Raw genomic sequence first — 27105 nt, 5'->3', positions numbered from 1 at the left:
CAAGAGAACCAGGAAGCCAGGAGAGAGGAGGGGAGGGGGAGGAGGGGGGAGGAGGAAGGGGAGGACTGACTTGGAGGGAGACGTGCATAGCCAGCGCCCTGGACAAGGAACAAATCACTCTCCCAGCTGGTCTCCAACTTGGGTAAGGTGAGAACAAGAAATGCAAACATCCATTTTCCAATCAGTCAGAAAACAAATGGGAAGAGAGAGTTCACAGCAAGTGTCCCAAACACCGGGTCTCCAAAGCCTCCCCTGAGGCATTTATCTTCCCATGGTGGCTAGCTGGCTAGGAGTTCCTTCTTTCTGTTTGAACTGGGATATCCTTGGTGGCTTTATATGGCACACTACAAACCCACGCTGACCAGGACTGATTTGGTCCTAGGTGGAGGAGAGTCCGAGTCCCTTACTCCACTCAGGATGGATCTTCACAGCCCCTCACAGAAGATCAAGCGAGACAGATCATCACTTGCAGGTCTCACAGGCTTCTCCTAGCTGACATATTCCTCTAGGACACAAACGTCCTGTCTCATCTGTTACCTCACATCTCCTCCTCTGTTTCTTACCACTCCAAACTAGAGGCCAACCCCAGGCCCATGACTTTGACAGAAATCCAATTAAAAAGGTGAAATGGAAGGCCAATCCCCCCACCCCCCATCATGGTCACTTTCCTTATTAGCATATCAAATGGGTACCTTAAGGAATGTTCTCTTAGTTGCCTTTTAACCCCCAACCCCAATTCTGGCTTTCTATAGCCCTGCAAATGATATAGCCCAAGCTTAAAGCTTGGACCCACACAAAAATAGAGATTCAAGTACATACGTGATACATGTATGCTCACAGATCTAGGGAAAGCTGAGTGGAGTGTGGGAGTGGTCTTCTTGAAGATTCTAGAGCATTTTAAGTTCTCAAATCCTTTCTACCACCAAGGGCTTCCTAGAATAGAGGGTCATTAACTTTAATGCTTGGCTACATTTTGTTTTAGTGAGAAACTCTAGGTTCACTTAGAGGAGGGGCTGTGGTTTCCAGATGGTGAAGAAATTCATCACTAACAAAATCAGGACTAAGCCAAGGACTCTTCTCTGTTAGCTGTGCACAGTTTCTGTCTGTTCTCCTACTGCTCTCCAAGTAGGGACGAGTCCACCCTGCCTAAAGCCTGTAATACCATCGGCCCACCCGAGGGCACAGCAGTGTGTCCTGAGCATTTACTACTATGAATTCTGATCCCATCCCCACAGTCTGGACAGTATTAAACATCCAATCACTTTAATTTGGGTGACTACACGCAGGTTAAAGAATTTTCCTTTTCCATTCATTTAGGAGGCTTAGTTCTCTTAGTGCATTCTTGATTTAGTTTTATAATTGTCTTCTTTTTTTAATACTCATAAGTTTTTATACTATGCAAGTCACATAGGCAAGTAATAAAACTAAGCAAGATCAAAAGCTGATTAAAAGAGAGAAAACACTGATATCCCGATACTTCTGATACTCAGGTTTCTTAGTAATGTTTCTAGAAATGTTTCGATAATGCAAGTAAGCAGACACATTCACACTCTGTAAAATAAAGTATCAAGGAAAAAACTTATTTCAGAGATGGCTCACTTGCTAGATAAGCTGGACAATCCAAATTCAGAGTCCAGCAGCCATGTATGCCAGGCACACCTTGTGTGCACCTGTAACACCAGCACAGGGAGACAGAAACAAGAGGATCCTGGGGGGCCTGCTGACCAGCCAGCCTAACTGAAAACAGAGAGTTTTGGTTTGGTAAGAGGAATTGTCTCAAGAGTAGAAGGCACAGAGCTATACAGCAGGGCACCTGACAGCGTCTCCTGGCCTCTGCATGTATGTATGCCCACATACATGTGCACACACATTTTATACCATACACATTATAAATTGATCCAATAATTGATTAAAACAAATGTCCACTATATCTTGCTAGTCCCATCTTGATGCATCAGTATGGAGACTGTGGAAAAAGGCCAGCAAAATTAATTTTAATTAAAGAGATTACTCAAAAGCCCTACGCTGTTGGCTGCTTTACAGTGGATATACAGTAAACACTGACAGAATCTATCACTTGTGGACATTTGGGTGATTTTTCAGCTTTCCTTTTGCCAGTAATGCTTTAAAGAATACTTTGCCAAGGGAACAGCCTGCCTTCTGACATGAGTTTGTTCTCAACAAGGATGGATGCTTCAACATACCACAGCTGTTTTCATAATGCGTTAGGAAAAGAGAGATTCAAGTGATATCCCTGGAATAGAATATAAACATTTTAAACTTGGAAAGATATCACCAAATTCAACATCCAGGCTATACCTCTTTCCCCGGACTGTGCTTACATGAGCGGTCTTCAAACCCTTTCATCTTCAATCATCTTGTAGGCGAGCAAGTGTCCCGCAGCTACGTTTCCCTAATATAACTTAAGCCGAGAAGCTCCTGATTCATGTGGTGGCCATTACTATTTCATTAGCTAGAAGATTCCTTCTCATGTTCTTTTTCACTTTTGGGTCACTTGGAAGAGGCTTTCTTACTTTCTAATGAGAGGAATTGTACTTGTTAAAGACATCTGTAGGGCTGAGTTCAGAAAGAACAGAGCAGAAGTAAGAGAGCAAAGGGCTGGAAAGAGAGGCATTCGGGGGCACACAAGGGATGGAGGTTCTGAGGTGGCAAAGCTCTCGTTACTGGGATACACTAGTATCTGATAGGCTCACTTGGGAGGGACAAGATCAGGAAGGTATCACCCAACTGGTAAGCAGGGTGTAGCCAATCGCCTTCTCTTTCATCAACCACCAGGATAGGTTGTGGTTATCCAAACTATTAGGAGTAATGGCTTCATTAGTCAAGATAAAACTTCTCTGTGAAAGACCTTTGAGTTCTGACAAAGCCTAGTTCACCCATGGGGAGGTCTTGTGCATATAAAGCCACCCACTATATATGTCCTGGGGAAAGAAACACAGCACTAACTTTCCTCCAGGTGTGATTTCTATTTGTAATGGCCCCTGGATGGTGACCTAGTCCTTACACATTTCCATAGCAATGGGAAACTAAGCACCTCAGGAGACAATGATTAAACAACTTAAACATGATGTCTCCTGGTCTTGCACTTACCTGGAATTTTGTAGCTTCATTTGAAAGCAGCTGCCCCACTCCTGCCTTTATCAGTTTAGGGGAAGACTATTATATATATATATATATATATATATATATATATATATATATATATATATATATATATATATTGGATGTTTGAACACAGTTGTTTTATGTACCGCTGCCCTAACCTCATCGCTTGTAGACCTCTCCACTAGCCACACCCTCTCCATTAGTACTGTGTGTACTCTAACACATACGAGGTCACTATTAGGTCAGAGGAACTCATCTTAAGAAATAATTCCTAGAATACAGTCTGAACCTGAGTCTGTACACATGTCCTCAGTGAGCACTACATAAAGACAGTTAATGTACTAGTAAGATCCAGAGGTTATGTTCTTTTAAGCATCTGTTGTGCAATGCTAAATACTCACTAAGTATAGCTCACTAAAGCTTTTATTCTGACTGCCAGTTCCCCCCCCACACACACTCACACACACTCACACACACATACATACACATAGGAATTTTAATAGGAAATATAAACTATGTTTTTAACTAAGTACTTTGCTTGCACTCATCTCAACTAGATTTGGGTGTATAATTCCACCAGCTGGTGTGTTTCTCAACCGTGATTATATCTGATATTGCTTCACTAACCTCTACAATTTTGAGGAATCCCATTTTGAAAAGCCAAGTTTTCAAAGGCCGGATATAATTAATCCTATGTGCATTCTGGGACGTCAGTGCCAGCCCTTCTGATCATCTCTGTAGAGGTGACAGTATTCCTCAGCTAATCTTCCAAAGGTAAACTTTTCAGTCACTGTAAATCCATCCCTCAGTCCTTCTTTCTCAAAATAGTTAAGAGAAAAGAAAGACCATATGAGCTTGTCTAGATGAAATCCTGGCACCCTGTGTCTATGCCAGTCCTTACCGAACTTATCAGAAAAACAAAGTGACCGGATCCTTATCTATCATAGAGAAAATTGGCACCTAAGTGATGGACACTTTTATTCCAAATTTCATAAGTTATCAATTTAATAACTTGGACATGGTTCAAAATTGGATCTACATTACTGTATAAAAGTGACAATTGTCTGAGATATTTAGAGGTCAATTTCTGGGAACAGTTCAATTTAGACAAAAATATATGTGGAAATATATTTAATCTATCACTGGCAGAACTGTGAACTGGTACAAATGTTCTCAATGGCTATTTGGGGTTGTTAATTTATATTCAAACTATGGACACCAGGAGTGTGTGTGTGTGTGTGTGTGTGTGTGTGTGTGTGTGTGTGCGTGCACGCACGTGCATTCCAACTGTCTCCTCGTGGAGAAAAAGCTGGACAGGTACTCAGGGCAGGGACAGTAGACAAAGGGGTGTCACAGTGTCAATCAAAGAGAGGTTTCAGTGTTACTTGCTCAGAATTTGTTTTAACAAATGATTGAACACTCACTATCGCTGTAATGGAATACTTATCAACCCTCCGAGATGGAAAACATAGCCTAGAGTTCAATAGGGAGAAAATAAACCTGGGTTATAAAGTAAGCTGCTCATATCACACAACGTCAAGTGTAGATGTGAATTTTTCAGCCACATAGGACAAGGATCCACAGTATGAGGAGAGAACACTGATGATCATTGCCAGGTACTTAGAGTTCAAGATTATGTTTTATCCTTTATTCTCTCTTTTAAGATGTGAGTATTTAATGCATGTCAAGAAATGATACATAAAATCACAATGATTTGTTCATACCAAGCATAAAACAATGAAGAGACAGGGACCGTCTCTTGAATTATGAAATGCTATGGTAAACATTTTCGTTCTGAAGAGGACAGGATTTAGATTTTGGGGAGAGATGGAGAAGCTTAACTTTCAGGGACTCAGGCTTCTGGTATCTTCTGTTTTAGGGATGTAAGACAATCCAGAGTCAAATGGAGCCTCCTAACTAGCCCCTGACTAACTGGCCACCGTCCTACCCTTTTCTCCTCCCCCCACCCACCTCCAAATTTTGACGTTTCTTAGCAACCAGCATCACAAGTGTTTTTCTAGTTTAGTAAAATACAGCGACTTCCTCCAGGAGGTCTCAGTTAGAAATCTGGCCCCTTTCAAATACTAAAGAATTCATACTTCCAAACTGTAAGGAGAGGCATGATTGGAGATATGAACACAGCTGGCTAGAAAAGGAAATGTCCCCACGTCCATGTCAGGCTCTGAACCAAGGTTCCAGTGCCAAATTCAAATCCTCCCCTAAGAGCTCAGGGGACCTCAGCTGGATCAAGTCACTGTTGTCCATCGGAATTCAGCACTGTGGGCCAGAGATTAGGAATCTCTCTTTGCTGGGTCTTTGCAAGTTGAGAGTACAACAGCTCCAAACTCAGGAAGTTCCCGAGGACAGTACTATAGAAATGCATAGGGTAAAGTCATGCAAGAAATATTTGTCTCATTCCCACACAGTCAACATGGTAATTATATAGGAGCTTGGGCATTAAGGACCCAGACATAAAGGGCTGGGTTAAAAGTGTAATTACAGCTCAGAAGCAGCATGTGCCTGGGGACATTATACTACAAAACAACAACAAAGAGAAACACACAAAATCAAGTGGTACATTGGGGTCTCCCCTTTACTATTTTTGGAAAAAATTCCATTAAAGAATAATGTACCATAATGACTATTCAGGAGCAGACAGGAGTTGGAAACTGTTAATAAACTAGGTCTTTAGTTCTCTGGCATTTTAAGGTTAATGGGCCAAGGTTCTCTGTGACTCTCAGACTTTATAGAACACTTTATTTGACATTTGTGCTACAGAGGAAAATCCTTCAGATACCCACATCTTACAACTGCGTAACAAAAGGAAGCTATTATTTTATTCTTGGGGTGGCTGGGTGGAGATGCCTTAACGAAAGAGCCAAGCCATACCCAACTGACTTCTATAAAGTTTATACATGATGAGGACATGCCCTGGGCGGTGTCTTAAGACTCAGCAAGCTCTCATGAGCTGAAATGACCCTCCTATCTCAGGAGACATTTTATCATTAGTTGAAAATTCTGGTTCCAAGCTTGCTCTGTGCTGACAGTTTTCACATCACACTTCCTTGAGAGAGCAGAGAGATTCCCTATTGTCCTGTGCATCAGCTAGAAGTGGCTCAGTTGCTGGGCAGGGCCAACCCCTTTCTCTCTAAACCACCTAGCTCTTTCCAGCTTCCTCCATAGAAACTCTCCCGAAGTTGGTCTGTTTCTAATTGCAAGCATATACAGAATCAGCTCGACTCTGAGGCTTCTCTGACCAGGAATAGCCCTCTCCACAAAACCAGGCTCTTCCATAGCTAGGCTCAAGATGTGCTCTTTTTTAAGGAAATTGCTGTAACTTGGAGTATCCTGGTGGTGATTAAGAGATCTAGAAGTGGAATCAGAAGTCCTGAGCTTCTCTGGTGGGTGTGCGGACAAGCAGAAATCACTGAACTTTGATTCAGTTCTGACTGCAGCTGTTCTTTATGTCTATAAATGAGGCACCATGTAGAAGCCCTGAGAACCTAAACTAAAAACCACTGTGCTTAACATCTCCCCCACCCCATCTCCTGCTCAAATTCTCATACTTCCTCCCCGGGAATGCCTCTCAGAGGGTGTAAAGCTTTCTTCATCATAAAGACTGTGGGTCTGAAGACTGGCATGATTTTGTACCAACTCTGCCCCAAGTGAATGCATGGTGCTTTTTGTTTGCTTCGTTCTAGAATCATTTTAATTCTTTTGCGTTTCACCCAGTGTGAAAGGGCTGCCATCCTAGCATGCCACCAACATTTCAAAATAATGTTATATCCTACCAAAATGAAACTTCTGCTGTCCTTTGCTTTCTTTGAGATTGACTTTAAATAAAGTACAATAACTGGCTAAAAATGCAACTGAGAACCAAGACTCTACTTCAGACATTTCTAGGTGAGGATCATGGTTCACAAATCGATCAGCAGGCTAAAAGATGATGAATGGTTTGTTTGTTTGTTGTTTTGTTTTAAATCTTACCTTGGTTCCAGGGAACCTTCAAAAATAATTTGAGTCTGCCCATAGTGCAAAGAAACTGTTTTTGTCTTTGCTAAGTCCCATTTTCATATGGAAATATGAGGATACTTTGGGATTCTTTTCTCCGAAGCCAAAGAGCAGGTATAGATACAAAGTCCTATGTGACTGCTCTCCTTACTTCCAGGCATGAAGAGACACCTGCTTCCTCCTTGTAGATTCACCCAAGAGGATCCCTAACTCATAAAATCTACCAAGGATCTCTGCTGAAACAAAGGGTAAATTATAATTATGAATACAACGATCCCATTCAAATAATTGTGCACCTATAATTCAAGTGGTACAGTAACCTCCAAGCCCAGACAGAGCCATCCAGTTCGATAGATTCCAGTGCATTAAGGGTGACTGACCGCCAAACTACATGAGATGCTGATCAAAGAAAAGGAGAGGGATAATTGCTTCCGACCCAAGCAATTTAAAATATGCAATAGTGGTTTTCAGGATGCAACTGTCTGGGGCCAAAAGAGGAAACCCTGTTTCCAAACTTGATTTTCTTTTGGTGGATTCAACACCAGGAGTAGGAACAAAATGATAGGATGTGCCTGAGGTGATGCTTAAGTGAATGACCTGGTTCAGGAGTGTGGAATGCTGGGCTTAGAGCCAGCCTTGGGCCCTTTCATTGGAAGAAGCAAAGACCAAGGTCAGTAGGCCACTCTGTCTGCTCCTGGCTGACTTCTTCTGAGCTTATGGAGTTGTGACCCTCAGAGAAACTGTAGCTTTCTGCTTCCTCTACTCTTGGTTTTTGGTCAGAACATTAGTTTTCTCAACAGCATGGTCTTGGTTTTCTTTCTTTTTAAAGTGGAAAGAAATTTCAAAACGTAGATATTCTGGTTCATTTCAAAGACTACATTCTCAGCCATCGCCTGATACTTTCCTCCTGTGGGCGTGAGCCATAGTTGGCCGTGATTCTTCGGTTTCCACCGGCTAACAATAAAAAATCATGTCCCATTCTAAAGAAACAAAAGAAAAATCATAATGGAGTTCTGTATTTCCTTTCCTGTCCCCAAAGAGAATCTGAAGAATGGATTCAATATGCCAAATTAAGCCATGAGAATGTATCCATATCTAATAGGAGTTAGCACATGTTACAGCACTGAACATAATTTGTATTCCAACATCTAAGGCCTTGGGTTTAGCAGGGTCTCATTCCAGTCTTGACTCAGGAGCTGTTGTCATTGTGTCCTATGAGAATCTTTATCATGTGTGTGACAAGCTGAAGGCTCCTCCTGTGTCAAAAGAAAGTTCCTTTACACAGCAATAGCACCCATGATACAGAACTGGTAACTGACTTTGAGGAACCAACTACCATAGTGTAAAGAATGGTTAATTTCTTGCAAGTCTAAGCAAGTTGTTCTAGAAACAGAAAGCTTGATGACGGAGCCCTCTTTGTCTCTGGCCAGAGCGATGTGTCCACCTGCAGCTTGGATGGTTCTCGAAGCAATTCTAAACCATGTATGTAAAGCAGGGAAGGTTCAGACTCCTAAACATTGGGCTAGCGGCTTTGGCTGGGTCCATTCCACTCCATTTCGTATCTAGACTTGCCAAAAGCACAAAGAGACAACTGGGACATTTGCTCATAGTAGCTGCTATTAAGATGAATCGGCAACACTTCAGTGTCCCAGCTTCATAAAAACAAACCCTTAGCAATATCACTTCACTCTCCAAAACAACAACTCTTTGCTCCCCTGCCTCACCAAGGGTTGCATCACTGGAAAGCTTAGGGACTTGAGGCTCTTCCTGCAAGCCAAATATCAGCTCAAACAGCCTCAGAAGGCCTTGGCCCAATAAACCTCTTACTGCCTGGACACATATGATCGGGGGTGGGAGAGATGAACATCCTTTTCCCAGAAGGAAAAAGACAATACTAATCTGGGTTCTTAAAAAAAAACAACAATGTGTGTTCTTTGCTTCACTTATGATACTGGCACCTCCAAACCAGAATACATGGGTCTATTTATAAATGGTCATACTCAAATTCTCCCTTGGTCAGAGAACAGTCAAGTGGACTTCGGCTTTTGTTGAGAGGCTCAGTAGAGGCTGGGTTCATCATCCTACAAGCACAGCATCACATTTTGTAGAAGCAATTGGCAGCTCCACCATCACATTTTAGAACTAAGTCAACACCCCACACAGCTGCAGAGCCCTCATGGTTGTTAGGAATCATGTCCTGCAGCAAGTGTTTCAAATAACACTCCCCTGTGAGTCAGGTAGCAAACAATAGACCCATTCTATAGGAAGGCAAGTTGATCTGCTCACTCTCATCCAATTAGCAAGTGGAGATGAGTCCCGATTACATTTGCCATAGGGTTAAGCTTTGAATCCTTCCCTACTCCCTGCTATCATTGAAATCTAGACACCTCAAAGACTGGCTGTAAGGAAGATGCAAATGAATTCCCATAGGGAAGAAAGAAAGGGATGGGTGAAGAGAGGACAGAAGCCGTACAGAGCAGCTGAATCAGCGCACTGGCTCGACAGCACCATGACTGACTCTACCCATCTGCAAACAGAGCCCAGTGATGATAGCACATCTTTCAATTTCCACCAGAACTCCAATAAATTAAACAAGAAGATGTCTCTGTGCCTGTCATAGTGTTTGTTTAAGAAATGTTGGCTGGGCTGTGGGATGTTGTATCTCTTCCTACTCAAATGGAGTCTCCATGAAAGCAAACACTGCCCCTTGCCTGGGCACCTTCAAAGTCACCGTCATCTCTCAGGTGTCCCACGTGTCATAAGTGTGCACACAATCTCAGACCACCAAGGCTCTGAGGATCTGGGAGCTTGGTGAGTTCTCTATCTCTGCCTAGAGACAGGCATAGAGCCCCCAAGACAAGGAAAAGGCACTGTCCAAGTTTCACAGAATGCTGGGATCAGAACTGGGCTAGAACCCTGCTCTCTAGGTTCCTGAACTTTCCATGTCTGCCAGGACCTTCCTGGTGAGGTGAACCCTCCTGTTTCATTGAAATAAGATGTGTTTCTATTATTTTAATTATGTGTATGTATGTGAGGCGGTGCACATGTGTCTTAAGTACCCACAGAGGTCAGACGTGTGAGATTCCTCCTGGAGCTGGGGTTTACAGACAGTTATAAGCTACCTGATGTAGATGCTGGGAAGTGAACTCAGGTCCCCAGGAAGGGCACTATGTGCTCTTAACCACTGAGCCACCCTTCCAGCCCCTCATTGAAACTTTAAAAAAAAACCCAGCCACAGGGCCAAAAAGCCCAGGAAGCCTGACAAGAGACATTGCTTGGTTTTATGACCTCTGTATCTCCCTCTTACTCCAGCACAAGAAGGCAGAAGGCAGAGATGGTCAGCCAGCAAGCTGTGTTTGTAATTCTAGGAGTGGTTGCCCAAGAGAAAGAGGAAGTAAGCAGCCACAAGACGGGCAGTTCATCGGGGGTTTCTGGACACGGACACACAGCCCGGTATTTTGGCCTTCTGGGCTGTCATTCTTGGGAGTTCTCATTGTTTTCTGGGGTGATAACTTTCCTTCTTCTCTGAACGTGTAACCTCTTTACACAGCTCGACTTGGCTGGTTGTGTACAAGAGGCATTTTCTAATTACCACATTAGGATAGAGGTAAGATAGTAGCATTTAGGTTGTTGTGTGCATTAACACACACACACACACACACACACACACACACACACACACACACACACACCCCTCATTTAAACAATGGTGTTGTAGGGTTCTGGCTCCCCCACCTTGTCAATTCCGTAACTGCACTCTGGGAGTAGCTGGAAGAACAGACTTCTGTCTCAGTGCATTCACTGAGTGCTCCCTCCCTGAAGCGTGCTCCACATGGGTGCTCCCACTCCACACAGTGCTCCACACGGAGCACCCTTTATTTATTATAAAATTTCTTTCAATATATCTCTTTCAGGGCGCTTCCACCCTGAAGTTCTTCAGATAATAGCATTATTTTTTTCCTCACTATACCAACCCTTACTCCATACCTCATGTTTCACATTTATGTTCTCTCTCTCTCTCTTTTGTCCCCATTACTAGAAGACAAACTCCCTCAGGTTAGGAGTTTTGTTTGTTTTGCTCACTGTAGCATCCTCAGAGTCCAGAGCAGTACTAGGAACATAGTACATGCTCAATTAATACTTGCTTTCCTACACCTGCACAAAAATCTCCCTCGTCTATTGGCTTTCTCAGTTCTCTGAGCATTGGAAGAACCTATGGTAGTGTCTGGACACAGCAGTTAATGGTGTCTGTTTAGTATAGAGTCACTGTTTAGCTGTTGCTGGTCGGTTAAGCATTAGCAAATGACAATGATTTGTAGGAGAGAGCTATTTCTCAGTTCTCCAAAATCCTCAATCAACAACCCTGGTCAGGAATTCAATTTTAGGGCAGTAATTGTAAGGAACATAATTTTAAAAGGCTTCATATTCAAGTGTTCATTAAAGTATGATTATAAAAGTACAAACTAGGAGCAAAGTAAAATCGCAAACAAAGGAAAATGATGAAAATGGCTTCTGATGGCTTTCAGGGACTCAGCAGACACACACGATACAAATGCGTAAAGCGTTAAGAGAGACCCATGTTCTTCCTTCCGTGGGTCATATACTCACTCAGATGTGCACAGACCATGGAACGTAGGAAACTGCAAGTCTTAATGACAGTTACTTCTGAGTGTGAAGTTTATGAGTTATTCAATATGCTTTTTAATTACATTTTTTTGAAATTTAGCTTACTGTAGAAAAGCAAAACAAAACAAACAAACAAAAACAACCAACAAATCTGCGTCTTCTGGAGATGGACTCAAGTACACGGGAAGGGAGTTCAGTTCAGCTTCACATACAGTTCTCTGTTCGCTGTCTGTCCGTGTCTGTGTGTCTGAAGCCCAGGAAAGTGCAGACTAATTTGCAGAACAATGCAGATCCTTGGCGGCATGAGTGTGACTTGAACACAGTTATGAAGGGACGAAGCACAAAGCCAGTGAAAAGGGCTTTTCATCCAGTTTGAAGTTCAGAATCAGAGAGGACACAAGGGCAGGAAGCTGGAAGCTGGGCTTTTTTTTTTCTTTCATTCATTTGAAATGATAAGGTGAAGACAGCTTGAAAGGACTTTTAATTATGAGGAGCAGGGAGGGGTGCAGGCAGGGAGGGATCAAGGGAGGGAGAAAGAGTGGGGGGAGAGGAGGGACAGGGACAGGGAGAGAGATATCAGGATCAAGAGAAGCCTGTCTTTTAATTAATTACATCAAGTGATGGAAAAGAAGAAGGGAAACTGACTAGAGAGAAGTCTTCCAAGCAGTTACCTTGAGATTAAAACCCTGCCGGCCATGGGCAGGCAGGCAGGTACCAGCATCTCAGGAGACCCCTAAGTCCTGATGGAATACCTTGTGGTGCAGGAAGGGATACAACACTCTATAGTCTGCACAGGGAAGCCTCAGATCAGCAGGGGCCAGTGGGAGCCAGACAGACAGACTGAGGAGTGGTAAAATTCAGAAGGAAACCCTTCTGTTTCTCTTTCTCTCTCATTGTCCCTTCCTCTTTACCCCCTTCTAATGTTTTCTTTCTTTGCACCAGCTCCTTTGAAGAGAAGAGCATGCAAGTGGTGGTGTGTGAGACCCGCTTCTACCTCCCCTCCCCCTAACTGGGCCTGCACAGTTCCAGTTCTTTGCATCACTGGGGAGATTATTGGCACCTGGTTCTCAAGGGTTCCACGAGGATTAGATGAGGGAAGATATTCCAAATTCCCTACTCCAGTACTAAGTTGAATATAAGAATTCTAATTCATTACTCCAGCCTAAAATGGTCACATGAAAGTTATTATGAAGAGTGTGGACCCTAGAGACATCCGGAAGCAGTGTCACTCTGAGACCCACAAAGTCAGCACAATGTGATTGTCAGATTCCTTCTCAGAGCAACCAGCATCTCCAGAAACCCTGCGACCCTGATGGGGTCTCTTGACCTCTATGAATTGGCCTCGTGACTTGGGAACATCTTGGGAAACTTCTCTTAGCTCTGCTCTGGTGGCTGATATGCATTTCGTTGGAGGCGGTCATGAAGAGGTTAAAGTTGAGGGGATTTCAAACATGTCTAATCCAATAAGAGGCTTGGTAAAACATGCGTTATCACTTAAAGAATAAATGTTTAAAAATAGAGCACAGATGTGCAATTTGAATAAGAGAGAAGGAGGGAGGGAGGGAGGGAGGGAGAGAAGAGGAGGAAGAAGAGGATGAGGAAGAGGAGGAGGGAGAGGAGGAGGAGGAGGAGGAAGAGGAGGAGGAAGAGGTGGTGGTAGAGGAATGGGAGGAAGGGAAGGAAGGAGAAATAGCACGTGAGAGGTCTTGGTGTCTGCAAGAGGTTCTGGGTTTGGTCCCCTAAGCTGACTATTCTGGTGTGTTCTGCCAATATGTAGGTACTGCTATTTGGGGCTTCAGATCTCTGAAGTAAAGTTGGCAAAGGGCTCAGACCCAATCCTCATGCACACATTACCTTTTCCTCCTCCTATTCTTCTCGTCCATATTTTATTTTTATTTTGTTTGTGAAACATATGGCTAGGCCTGTCCTGGAACTCAGGATCCTTCTGGTCCAACCTCCCACAAGTGTCCAGATTACAGAAGTATGCCACCACGCCCAGTTCCCTGCTTTTTTCTAAAAGCAGGATGGCATACTGGGGAAGCGGCTTTCTTCAAGTTGCTCTACTGAAGGAAGCCAAAAGTAAACGCTGAGAGCATATATGCTAGTCTATAACTAGTATGCTAAACTCTTTGCTGTTGTGACAAATACCAGAGAGAAATAATCTTAAAAGAGGAAAGAGTAAGTTGGCTCACAGTCTTAATGTGTGTCTCTTGGCTGCACCATTTCTGGCAAAGGGACAAGTAGAGCAGAGTTGTTCCCTTCCTGGGGCCCAAGATGCAAACAGGACATCACAGAAAAGGTTTGTATTTTAAGGGCACTCTGCAACTGACCTACTTTCTTCAGAGGTTCTAGCCCTACTTCCCAGCACTGCCTCCTAATAAGGCATTGTATTACAAGAAGGCAGAGCCCTTGTGTCACAGTCCACTCCTCACTAGCATTGATGGCTAGAGACCAAGCTTTCAACACAAGAGCCTTTTAAAAGCGGGGCACCCCAAAAGCCCAACAGGGACAACTAGAAACACCTATTCTAGGAACCCTTATATACAACAGAGAGCATCCAAGTTAGACAGGCACTTGTCACAAAAGATAGGCCATGAACTCCCATCAGATAACTCGGAAATTTCTGCTTCTGCAAATATTCTTTGACCCTGTGTCCTCCTGTCTCTTTCAAGAGCCAATATCAACTTTCCTGTTGGTAGAAACCATACACGCATGATCCATGCTCAAGGATAAAGTCCGTATCTCCAAATCTAGAGTGCCAGCACATGCGGGAGGTGTGCCACTCATGCTTGGAGACAGGAGGCAACTGTAGGTGTGCCACTCATGCTTAGAGACAGGAGGCAACTGTAGGTGTGCCACTCATGCTTGGAGACAGGAGGCAACTGTAGGTGTGCCACTCATGCTTAGAGAGGTAACTGTTTACGGTGTGTCCACCAGAGTCCCTTTCGGGATCTGGGAGTTTGCCCTCCTAAGGAGTAGAGAAAAGCATGATTTAACAGAGAAAAGAGTTGGCCCCCAGAGACTTTGAACATACTTAGGTTCAAATGGATTCCCTGAGTCTTGGGTTTGAGGCATCAGCCTAGGGGAAGGAAAGTATCCAGGCTAAGGCAGCATTCCTACTGGATATTAACAACAGCAACAACAAAAAGACTTTTTTTTTTTTTTTGTAACACCAGGTTTTGCCTCCTTGGAAACAGACTGCTTTTGACCTGAGGAGAAGAGAGCTGAGAATGTTTTAAGGGAGTTCTCTGTAACATACTTCAGACACACACGAGGCATTGAAGTCAAAGACAGAGATGTGGCTTCATCCTACCAAGGGACCAGGAACAACTTAACCCAATGAGAGTCTGCTGAAACAACCGATGCTTTTTCCTTGTGGCAATTTGATCTGGAGTGGGTCTGTGATACATTACAATGCTGGGATCAAATCAAGCTTTTCTGGAGCTCATCCAAGCACAACACGAGGCTATGGGAACCCTACTGCATGGGGCCCCTCTGCTGCTGTTTAATTGTGCTTACCTCATGACCTATAATGGTTATCTACATATAGTGCAAGAGAAATGTAAGTGGACAACAGAGTTCAGTGGCCTCAATGGGAGGGAACGGACCTGGGCTGATCAATGAGTTGACTCTGGCTTTCCCCTCAACAGCCTCTACACATGCACACATCCAGTTGTGAATAGGGTCCCGGGCTCAGGAGGATCTCTCCTGGACACTTTGCAGGGTGGCCTCTGCCATTCATGGCCATATCTATTCAGCTAATCCTTGAAGACAATCCTGACTTTCTACCCAGGGGAGGCAGGGAGACCAGACCGAGTACTCTGTGATGGCCTGGCATAGCCCTTTGAATGTTTTCGGAGACATAGGCACTTGATGCCAATTCTTGGGGAACCACAGCGAATGAGTGGACCTGTCTTCTCCTTTAATGCCTTCCTGTTCCCAACTGACCTGTGCAATTCCTGATGGCTCAGAGCAATGCCCAGATCTGGGAGGAAAGGAAAACAAAACCCAAGCTCAATCTATCTCTGATCTCAGAAGGATTCTAGCTGGTTCTGAGAAATAAGCTGGTTCTAATTTTCACTAAACAATGGTGTCTGGCCCTCATTTAAAAAGGCATTTTCATCAAGGATGTGCCTATTGGTGCTTCAGCAACAGGGAAATATTCGGGAATAAGGCTTAGGGGGTAAGATTTAGATTTAAGCTTTCTTCAAAAACCCTTTAGCAGCAGGCAGATCCAATGGTTTCAGAATTAATCATTTTGAAGTCAGTCTTTTTTTTTCAAGGGCAAGGGAAAGGAGTTGGGGGTTGGGGCTGGATTCAAGACACCAAAGACTAAAAGATAGTAATTTTCGATAATTTTTAGAACTCCCTAGAGGAAGAAAAAAAAACAAACCAAAACAATACCCCAAAAGCAAGAAACAAAATCATTCCCAATGGAGAGCCACTCCCAAAACGGCACAAATCTGGAAGCCAGATTTTTTTTTTAAGGTGGGGCATAGTATCAGAGGTATATGCTTGTGAAGGAGCTGAAATGGGAGGAAACCAGAAGTTAGGTTGGCTCAAATGCCTCTTTTACCACACCGTGTCTAATATTATATCTGCTTTTTTAAAAAAAGGCAAGAAGAAAGAGAAAGAGAAGGTTAATGCATGGCTCTCTTATTTCCAGAAACAACCCAATGTTAACACTCATGAAGCATCATAAAGATGTTTGCATTGTCAGGCATAGTTGGAATTTCTGAACTCACTTCATATCACCTCTGGCTTTCCTGACAGATGTTCAGGAGGAGTTAAGGTATTTCTCAGCAAATTGATTTATGAGACACTCACGAGTTGACACGGGTGGAATGGAGGGGTCCCTGACTAATGAGAATTCTCTGCTGTGTCTGGGATCCAAATGACATTTCACTCACGAAGGATCCAAAACACTGGAAGGAGTGAAAAGCAGAATAGGGTAAAGGGATTTGGAAAAGGGCTCAGATTAGCCATGCCTTTGAATGCTTTGGGCATGGGGCTAGGCCCTACCAAGGGTCTTATGATGCAGCAGGAAGGAGGGAGTACCATTGTGAGCGCTCTTGTAGAGCCCAGGATGCTAGAGTAAGATTTAAGAGGTGATACATCCTCCAAAGAGGATGTGATACCACCAACGTCCCATTCCTTCGAAACGTGCCTCTGTGCTCCTCTCATTCCTTCACACACTTAAGGGTTTGATAAAAGACTATTACAAGCCTGCAAGTGTGCTGAGTTTGGAGGTAAACAGCAACCACGGAAGTTCACAAGGTCATCTTCTCTTTTAGAGATCACAAACTAGCAGGGCAAAGTTTCATCCATTACAAGGGTGAAGAAGTAGAGACATGCATAGTGCAATGGGACAAATTGGAGGATGTGATGCAGCTGAGAAGGTTCTAGAAGTCTTATGTGAAGTGACGTTGCGGTGATATTGAATAAAAGAACAGGTAAAGAGAAGAGGGAAAGTGTTGCAGGCAGAAGGAACGGCATATCCAAGGGAGAGGGAACAACGGTCTCAGTTTATTTTTATCCTGATGTCGGGCAGAAGCAAGCAAAGGTTTCAGAAGTGAAGGTAGGTGGTGAGAACAAAATGAGACACCTTTAGGGAAGATGCTGTTCTGCACATTGATGCAAAGAGTGGCTGGACCACGTACTTGCTATACGTCTAGGCCTAGACAACACTACCATAGAAGGAGGGTACAGCAGTCAGACCGTAGGCATCGTACAGAGGTTCAGCCAAAGAGCCTTGCTCTAGCATCAGCTGAAAATCTGAGGAGATGGGAGAGACCGTCATGAGTCTTCTTTATTGTAGCTTTAATGAAAGTGCCGATGCTTCTAAATTCATAAGCCAACCCCTGGGAATCCTTGGAAGCTGCAACACTGGATTCTGAACTATGCATGTGGAGAGATCTGGCTCTGCTCTCGGGCTGGCGATATATTCTACTTCGTGATTATTGAGAATTTCTAGCCCAGAGCAGGTGTCTCTTAGCAGATCCTACACAGGCGTCCTGCGTAGCTCACTTCACCGCCCCTGGCTTTCTCCATCCTTCTGTGGCCCATTGTTGCCCACTACTGTCTGCTCTGCCACACTTCAGCTCTGACAGCTCAACTCATTTTTAATCCCAGAAGCCTAGTGGCTTGCCCTCTGCTTCCAGAGTCAAATCCTGTCTAAGGGCTGTACCGGTGGTTGCCCCTTCCATATAACACTCCTGCCTCAGGGTCTGCAAGGACCCCCTCGACTTGCATTACCTTTTCTCAAGATTCCCTTTCCTTAGGAAATTCTTCTCACTTACTGTAATTTTAACTCTCTGACGCTAGTCTCCACCAATCCGCTGCTCTCCTGTTCTTCCCTACACGACTGTGCATGTTATTTTGTTTGTGCCCTGTAGTTAACAATTTTGTTGTTTACTGCCTTCATTCCATGAATAAAATTAAGTCCTATAAGGAAGGTATCTTCACTCAGTTTAGTTCCTAATTAATATTTCAAAATTGTCTAATACTCTAGACACAGTAGGGACTCAGTAAACGCTTGCCAAGTCAAATATCTATAGGGTACCTGCTTTCAGCATAGAAAACAAGCCCTTCTGTCCTTCATGAGCTGAGGCACTGGAATTGGCTTCCTTGGATGACATCCGTGAACTGTAGACCCAATGGCCGGTGCTAGGTGAACAGTACAGGTTCGGGATGTCCTTACTTTAATCCCTAGAAGAGTTAAAGAAGGGCAGCCATACTGCAGTGTCCAGCCTAGCAGGAGCTAAGTCACAGCACTCCACCAGCCTTGGAAGCCATCTCTGCACTGCAGAGGGGGGTGCTATGACAGTGGTTAAACCAACTGGCCTCTTGGAATGTTGACTTGATCAATTTCAACCCCCCAAAAAAACAAAAGATGCTGCTGCCTTTCTCATCATGGTAGGAAAAACAGACGAATTACCAGCAACTAGCGTAGAGACTGACGTGAGGAAGAGAAGCTGGGTGGCTACTGATGAAGAAAAACAACATAATAGGTGTGTGTGTGTGTGTGTGTGTGTGTGTGTGTGTGTGTGTTTATGTATGTGTATGTGTGTGTCTGTGTTTACATTTATGTGTATGTATGTATGAGTGTGTGTATGTATGTATGTGTATTTGTGTATGTGTGGGTATGTGTGTGTGTCTGTCCTGGGTGGCTACTGATGAGGTAAAACAACATAAGAGGTGTGTATGTGTGTGTGTGTGTGTGTGTATGTGTGTGTGTGTATCTGTGTGTATGTGTGTGTATGTATGTGTGTATGTATGTATGTGTGTATGTATGTATATGTGTGTGTATGTGTGTGTATTGGTATGTTTGTGTGTGCATGTGTGCATGCATGAGTGCACATGTATGTCATTTAGGATTGGACAGTGGAGAGACTTTCTGGAGAAGATACACTGACTAAGTTTGTATAACATAGTTGGTATAACATTGTGTATCTCATGAACTAGAAAGCCTCACTACCTGTTCAGACACAGAGGCGGCTGTCCCCATAACCTTTCTTTCTTCTCCAGCATCCTTGCCTCTGAGAGAACTATGTTCTGCCCAGTCAGGCAAGAGCTGAAAAACAAGAGAGGTTTCAGGCTCATCTTCCCTGGCAGGTCTCTATCTTCATAGGCTGCACCCATGAACCAAGCACAGTTAATGAGTATTATGCACTGTCACCGGGGTCTAGGGCACTTGACATGTCTTCTTGATGTTCTCCAAATGCTTGAGAGTTAGGGGAAGGGGGCTAGGAAGGCTAGGTGCCAGTATCTGTCTTCTCTCTCCACCACACTTCAAATGCATGTTCTCAGTGAGCTGTAATTCCCATCTCTGCGCAGGGCGACACTGAGGACTGGCAGTGATGGTAATTGGTTATCTGCCATAGCAACAGCAGAAGGGATAGATGGGGTATAGACATATAGCACTTGTATGTGCCAGGCCATGCAAGGCACTCTGCATACCTTGCACTTCAAGGTTTTGAATTTGTTTATTAGACTCATTGACGGAGAAACTGAAGATTGGGGAGAAGTCTACAGCCACTCAGATACCTTGTCCAGAGAAGGGATGCAAAGGAAGCAGTTCAAGCCAGTATACCTTTAGTAAAGTCTGCCTAAGACTGTGTGGCCTGAGCAACGTGCTTATCCTCTCTGGACATCATGCTTTCATCTCTAAGGGAATCACCCCAGGCCTCAGTTATTGGGTTTTAGTGAGTGAATACATGCAAAGACCTTAGAGCCATTCCTAGCCAATGGTGTAAGCTCACGGCTACTAGACACTACTTATGATGTAATCAAACTAACTAAGCCTAAGAACTCCAGGCTGGTGTTGGTTTGATATGGGTATTTAAGCAACTACTTTGGATGTGGAAGGCATAGGAATGTCACCATTTCTAGAAATACCCACTTACTTGTCACCCAGGACTACTTCCTGCATGTGGCAGGGTATGTGTGTTGGGGTAGTAGGCTTATATCAATAAGCCTGAGACATACTGCCAGCTGTGGGCCTTCGGGCTATATAATTCAATACTCTTGGACCTCCCCTTAAAAAGGGAGAAAACTCTGGTTCCTATGTACAGAACTGCTATGATGATAAGGGGGAAAAAAATCTCTGAAAGATCTTGAACACAAAGCCTATACCACAGCAAACACTCAACAGAGGGGAGATGGAATGGACTTTACAAATAAATTAGCAATGTTTTTAGAGTCATAATCCCTTTCAACGAAGATACCTAAATGTGGGATTTTTTTACCACTGTCTGGTAGGTAGGATGGAGGAAGAATTTCAAGACTAAATATATCACCAGGAGTCCCCTCTCCTCTATTGCTTTCTCTTGATAAAAACCCTTCCAACTCTGCCTCAGTCTAGGCGGGAGACCAAGTCACACATTAAGGATAGCCAAGCACCCTATATCTCCGAGATGAGCCTGTCTCAGAAAGAGGGCTCTGCACAGTTTCCCTCAGTTTTTACTGGCATCCGAGAATGCGTTTTTATGATGCTGATAAAGAAGAGCAGCTTGAAAACCTCTTACTTGACGAAGTAGAGGATGATAAAAAGTACCTAAGAGATAGAAAAAAAACAAGCCCCTCTGATTGGTAGTAACATTTCAGGCCCTCACTGGCTTGTCAGCCTGACCAAGCTATTTGACCTTGAATGGTGGCCACTATATTTGGAACCATTGGGAAAAACAAAACGTACAAAATAATACTGAGCATCATAAGATGATGCTGTCTTCTCTGGTTCCAGACTTCATGGCCACCAAATCCTAGAAATCTACACAAGAGGTAATGGTCAAGATAAGAGGTAATTCTTCTGCACACCCACCCCACAATGAGGTGTGTTTCCTTAGCAGCTGACTGACCTGAGACCTCTGGCCCATGTATGCATCGTAGCTGGACCCGTGGTACTTGGCCGTAAAATCTGGGCTGTAGCCAGCATCACAAGTGCACGGAATATTTGAGCACGGGGGCTGTTTCCTAGGCCTATAGACCTGTGGGAGAAAGCTACAATGGTTAGGTGCAGGAGGGGAAGGTGCTAGGTACTCAGGGAAGGACTTGGGGGAAAGCAAAGGATGCTTATCTTGACTTTCTGTGCCCAAGTGATTGGAAAAAAACAGTGTAAAAGATGCACAGCCCCAAACAAAGAGGTCAGATATAAGCGGTTCCTGAGCCTGGGGCCGGTGAGAGCAAGGCATGCCATTCTGTGGAATGACCCCAATGTCTGGCAGCAACTGAGACCCTCCCTCTGCAAGGAGAAAGTGCCCAGGCATGGCAGTGGTCTCTCTCTGTCTTTCAGCAAGGCAGTCCTACAGTAAATGGACTCAAGCTCACCGTGACTAAAGAAGGTCTTTTCCTTCCTGAGGAGGGGGAGAGGTGGCATTCTGTAGGGTTGGAAGGCTTATCCCCAGGTACTGTTCTCAGCACAGTTCACTGTGGTAATAAAGTGTCCGTCCCAGGACCTCAAACCAATGCAGACACCATGTGGTAACCATGAGCCATGGAACGTTTCAGGGCCACAGGTTCTAGTCGAGATGTGGTGGCCACCTCATCACCTTATGAGGCCGCACACACCACTGCGCCAAATAGGTTTTATAAAGTAAGGTTGTGACTGAGTTTTTTTGACCACTGCTTTACCAAAGTCCTCATCATACATAAAAGTGATTTCCCTACCCTCCACACATGTTGGGGAGAGAACATAGAAATAGGCAAGTTCTCTCTACCACTGAGCTACACCTTGGTCCTTTCCCAAGTTATATACGGAGAAGAAACAACATCTGTAGATTTTAGGGATGGTTTCCCAGTATTCCTCAGATATTATTTCTACCTAAGCTGCTTCCAGAAACCCCCTCCACAAAGCAAAGAGCTTTCTGTAAAAGTTGAAACCCCTTCCATTTCTCTAAGACAAGTAACCTGGCCTAGAGAGAAGGAAATAAAGAATAATGGGGGTCAAACGGCTGATTATAAATTAGAATGAATAATAGCAGACAGGTCTCCAAGCCTAGTCTAGTGGGACTAGAGTTGGGAGGTGCTCCTTCTAGGAAAGATCCTAGAGGAAACAGCTGAAGAGCAAAATCTAGAAAAGGAGAGAGAGAGAGAGAGAGAGAGAGAGAGAAACTTTTGGAAGTAGATGAAGGGAGTTTTCCCAGAGCCCAGAAAGTGAGCGAGATCGAAGGGAAAGATAGTCCCCAGAGTTCAACTAGGTGTTTCTAGGATTTAATTAGTAATGCAAGACTACTGAAAGGAAGAGAGCTGAGGGCTATTTCTGCGAAGGTGATGCTAATATAAAAGAAAGGAGAAGCGGTGCCAGTCGCAGGCCACACAAGCCCAGCCACATGCACATCTACAAGGAGAAGCAGGAACATGGTGTTTTAGCAACAGCGCGGGCTGTTTTGCTCCTACCTGGTTGTAGCTGTGTGAGCCTGCAGAATGGACATGAGACAATGAAGGATAGCAAATCCCAGGGAAAGCACCGAAGCCCCAGACCCAGCAAGACACACCTGGCGTGCAGGACGCCCCACCTGCTGCTTTAACTGATGCACCAGTCGGTCTTTCTCCCGCTTCAGTGCCATGACTTCCTCCTGCGTCTTTTTCTTCTTGGAGGCAGATAACTCCAGCAAGGCAATGTTTGCATCCTTTTCACTGATGGCCGCAAGTAACGCTTCCTGTCTGGTAAGACAAAGATGATTGCGATATGGTTTTTTTTTTTTTTTTTTATAAAGTGAAAAACAAAACCGAAAACACACCCTCAAATAACTGGCATCCGTAGTTTGGTTGAGCCACAGATCATTACGGAGAGGTGTGGAAAGGAACTATAAACAGAACCGAAGGTGCACCCGACTGCGTTCTCAGATGGACAAAGAGGCTGGGTCAGAATCGCTAAGACTGGCTCATTGTGTCATCCGAGAGGCTTTAAACTCAGCTACAAATTAGAAATGGGAGGGCCTCAAGATAAACATCTACTCCTGACACAACTCTGTCCATCTACCAACCCGTTTATCATCTGCCAATACGGCTCTACATCTCTAAGGCGCTCCAACAAAACTCAGCAGCAAATCATTATCGTGAGATTTGACACATGACATTATTCTTCTGATGTCAGGTAGAGATTGTTACAAGACTCTCCTCATTTTCAATTTATTTAGTGAATGTGACCCTCGTTTTCATTTCATAGGCATTGCCTGTGACACACAGCTCCAGGTTTCAGTCCAATGTGTCTTCTGCAGAGAAGTTTCTCCAGTTACCATATCTCATAGCAATGTCCCCGCCTGCCACCCTGTATCCCCACTTGGATTCTGTCGCATCACACTAATCTTCCCATGTACCCTTTGCCACTCGACAGGAGTGTGTATATTCATTACGTGTGATATCCTCTCAAACTGGAGGCCTCATTTATCCCTATCAATTCCAGCTCCTAGAAGGAGCTGTGGGTGATCAGAAACGTTCGCTCTATATTAGATGTGGTCACTTTTTAACTTTTATAAACTTTGAAAACATAATTCACCTTCTTCTTTAAAATAAGTTGTCCTATAATTTCCATACATATATTGAGCCACACATGCTGTCCCAACACCATCATGCATTCAAGGATGTGCATTACACATGTGTGCACATGTGCACACACACACAGAGAAACACTAGTAATAATATTAAATATGAAATGTTTCCCTCTGGGTTCATTTATGACCTCTGATTATTTGGAAGTCTCCAGTTGTTTCCTCCCATCTTTAGAGTCTATTTTTAGAAATGTACTTGTTACACATTGCAGCCTAGTCTAGGACAATTTTTTTTTTTGACAAGCAAATGGCTTTCTTGGGTGTGTTTCTTGGGTGTGTTTCCTAGATTCCTTCTCTGTCCCTACCACATGGAACACTTATGTTTATTCCGGATGCTTCAGAGGACCTCGTAGCTTCAGGGGAGCCTCAATATTAGGAATTTTGCATGCGTATAAGTCTCAAGACTGAAACTTGGTCATGCACTTGGGCTGCATTTCCTTATCCCTGTCATCAGAGTTGGCTTCTTCTAGATGTTTGGACAAGGTGGCCACTATTCCCCCAACCAATTTTCATGGCATGGATCTGTAGGATCTTTCTGGCCTCTACTAATGCCTGGCAGTGTAAACTTCTGCCAGAGGCTCAGGCTGATGTCCATAAGAGTAGAACGTATCAGGAAATGTCTCCCCCTTTCAGATAAAAACCGGTAGAGCTCACACTAGAAGCTTCACTAGGTAATACCTTGAGATGGCAAACCTGTGTATCACTCTGCTATTGCATTTTCCTCTAAGATACTGGGCTAAAGGCCTTGTGTGGACTTCAAACAAGGGAGAGCCCCAATTCTCAGGTTTATATCCAAGTCTTTATCACTCATGGTCTTTTCATAAATACACTTCACTGAGAGCCGTGAATATTTTTAAGTTTTTGAATGGCTGAACCAAATTTCTGAATATGTGGAGGAAAACAGAAACACGTTATTTAAACTTCCCATTCTTTTCCAGTGTTGGTCATTTTCCCTAATGTGCCTCGACACACCACAAGGGTCACCATAGCATTTTACTCTCTCCTCCTAAGCTGACATCAAAAATACTTTTTTCTATAGGTGTTATATAAACGATCACATTAAGGAAATCTTGAGGTAAATTGTGTTCTCTCCCTCTGGGTAACTCTTATCTCTTTACAATTATAGGGAACCATTTAGCATGCCGATAAAGGTCTTAGTGATGCATGCGAACATTTAAGTTGGCTGGGAAACTGGTCATCAGGAGGCTGTGTTTCTGTACATTGTAGAAGCAACAGTATCATCTTCTCTTCTGATAAATCCTTCCAAGATAGTGGTATAGCAATGAGCCTTGAAGGACATGGGTGGTCTCCCTCTGGGTCAAAGGGAACGTGTGCTTGCTATGCCATATGGTAGTGATGAGCCAGCATGCTATTACCTGTTACAAAGTATTCAAGTCCCTAAGAAGGGAGTTGCTCTCCTGTGATACAAACAACTGTGCGAATGTGGTCATCTTGTCTCTGGGAGCAGTTACGACAGGGATAGATGCAGACACGCTAATGCCGACCTCTGTGTTATCAGCTGTAAAGTCGTATATCACTGTCCTGGCTAGTTTGTGAGTCAACTTGACAGAAGCTGGAGTTATCACAAAAAAGGAGCCTCAGTTGTGGAAATGCCTTCATGAGACCCAGCTGTAAGGCATTTTCTCAGCTAGTGATCAAGGGTGGGAGGACCAGCCCTTTGTGGGTGGTGCTGTCCCTGGGCTGGTGGTCTTGGGTTCTATAAGAAATCAAGCTGAGCAAGCCAGGGAAGCAAGCCAGTAAGTAACATCCCTCCATGGCCTCTGCATCAGCTCCTGCTTCCTGACCTGCGTGAGTTCCAGTCCTGACTTTCTTTGGTGAAGAACAGCAATGTAGAAGTGTAAGCTGAATAAACCCTTCCCTCCCCAACTTGCTTCTTGGTCATGATGTTTATGTAGGAATCGAAACCCTGAGTAAGACAATCACTGACACAGAAGTCTCTTCTTATCCCTTGCAAGCATGACTGATGGGGGACTGCCTGCTACACGTCACTAGAGACAGCCTCAAACCCTCCATAGTTCTGGAGATGGAAGTGAATATCCAACAGGATCCCAAATGGAGAGAGTGAGAGACATGGACTTACCTTTACCAGTTTTCTGTTTATTTCCTGCTATGTGGTTCCTTCCTTCCACAAACACCATCAGAATAAATGTTACACACTGTAAGTAAATCCTTGAACGCACCAAGAAACAGCAGGTACCAGCTTTGTAGACATAAATGTTTTCAGCAAAGTGATTTCTGTCCTGTCTGTCACTCTCAGGCTTGATGTTTGGATAGGGGCACACAATTTTCACATGTGCAAGTCTGAGACAATCTAGGTTGACTCCCACTTGAAAATGTCAAGAATCTCCTAACGAGGCTTCCTAAGTCTTCTTTTGCTCCCTTTGCCGATTTTCCTCTTCCAAAGGAAGTTTGATGTTTCACAGCTTTAATAATAATGCTTAAATGTTACCATAACCCAAACACTGAGCATTTAAAACTTCCCTTCCCCATGAATCTATAATTCAGGGGATTCAAGGGTTTAACTTTTCCTTTTATAATACTATTAAAAGTAATAACAGTGATAGTGGTAATAATAATAACAACAACATCAATAATGTTATTATTATCATTATTATTGCCAGGAATTTTTTCTCCATCTTTATTAACTTGGGTATTTCTTATTTACATTTCAATTGTTATTCCCTTTCCCGGTTTCCGGGTCAACATCCCCCCAACCCCTCCCCCTCCCCTTCAATATGGGTGTTACCCTCCCCATCCTCCCACCATTACTGTCCTCCCCCAAACAATCATGTTCACTGGGGGTTCAGTCTTTATTGCCAGGAATTTAACCAAAGTGTAATATATGCCTGGTAAGCACTCTACTACTGAGTCACAAATCTAGACCCAATAAATAAATTTTTAATTCTCACTTGAGTGTTAAAGAAAAATACAAATTAATTTCTAATACTTTATAGATGCTATGGCCAAATATAGCTCATAAAAAAACTTTTACAAAAATATTTTCAAGCCCACTCATCAACATTAATATTCATAAAAATGATCCATTTGGTCCTTCATTTTTGTTTATTTTGGTTGACCAATGTGTCTTATATATGTTTATACTGTACAATTATAAAACTCTCAGTAAAATTCATTTAATGAAGATCATATGCATTTTGAAACCCTCACGTAAATACTGACCAGAAACTAATATGATTCCCTTTAAAACATATTGATATTCATGGTAAATAATTGTAATCATTGCATTAAAGGAGCAGTTATCAGAAGATAACTG

At 43.6% G+C, this 27105-nt stretch overlaps 1 protein-coding gene across 23 annotated transcripts in view; it reads right to left on the bottom strand.

The window, feature by feature from the left end:
• The window catches only part of Erc2 (ELKS/RAB6-interacting/CAST family member 2), an 860589-nt gene that overhangs the window by 184558 nt on the left and 648926 nt on the right, over positions 1–27105 (bottom strand). For 14 of the 23 annotated variants that reach the window (XR_015639294.1, XR_015639296.1, XR_015639295.1 and 11 more), the window contains 1 exon segment: positions 22776–22923. Coding sequence is in view for 17 of the 23 variants with exons in the window: in NM_170787.3 (NP_740768.1) it covers positions 22776–22923 (148 nt within the window). In the remaining 6 variants the exon portion in view is untranslated. 23 annotated transcript variants of the gene reach the window in all.

This window comes from Rattus norvegicus, chromosome 16 (genome assembly GCF_021556685.1).
Source record: "Rattus norvegicus strain SHRSP/BbbUtx chromosome 16, alternate assembly SHRSP_T2T, whole genome shotgun sequence".
Lineage (NCBI taxonomy): Eukaryota > Metazoa > Chordata > Mammalia > Rodentia > Muridae > Rattus > Rattus norvegicus.
This window is presented reverse-complemented; position numbering and strand designations above follow the sequence as displayed.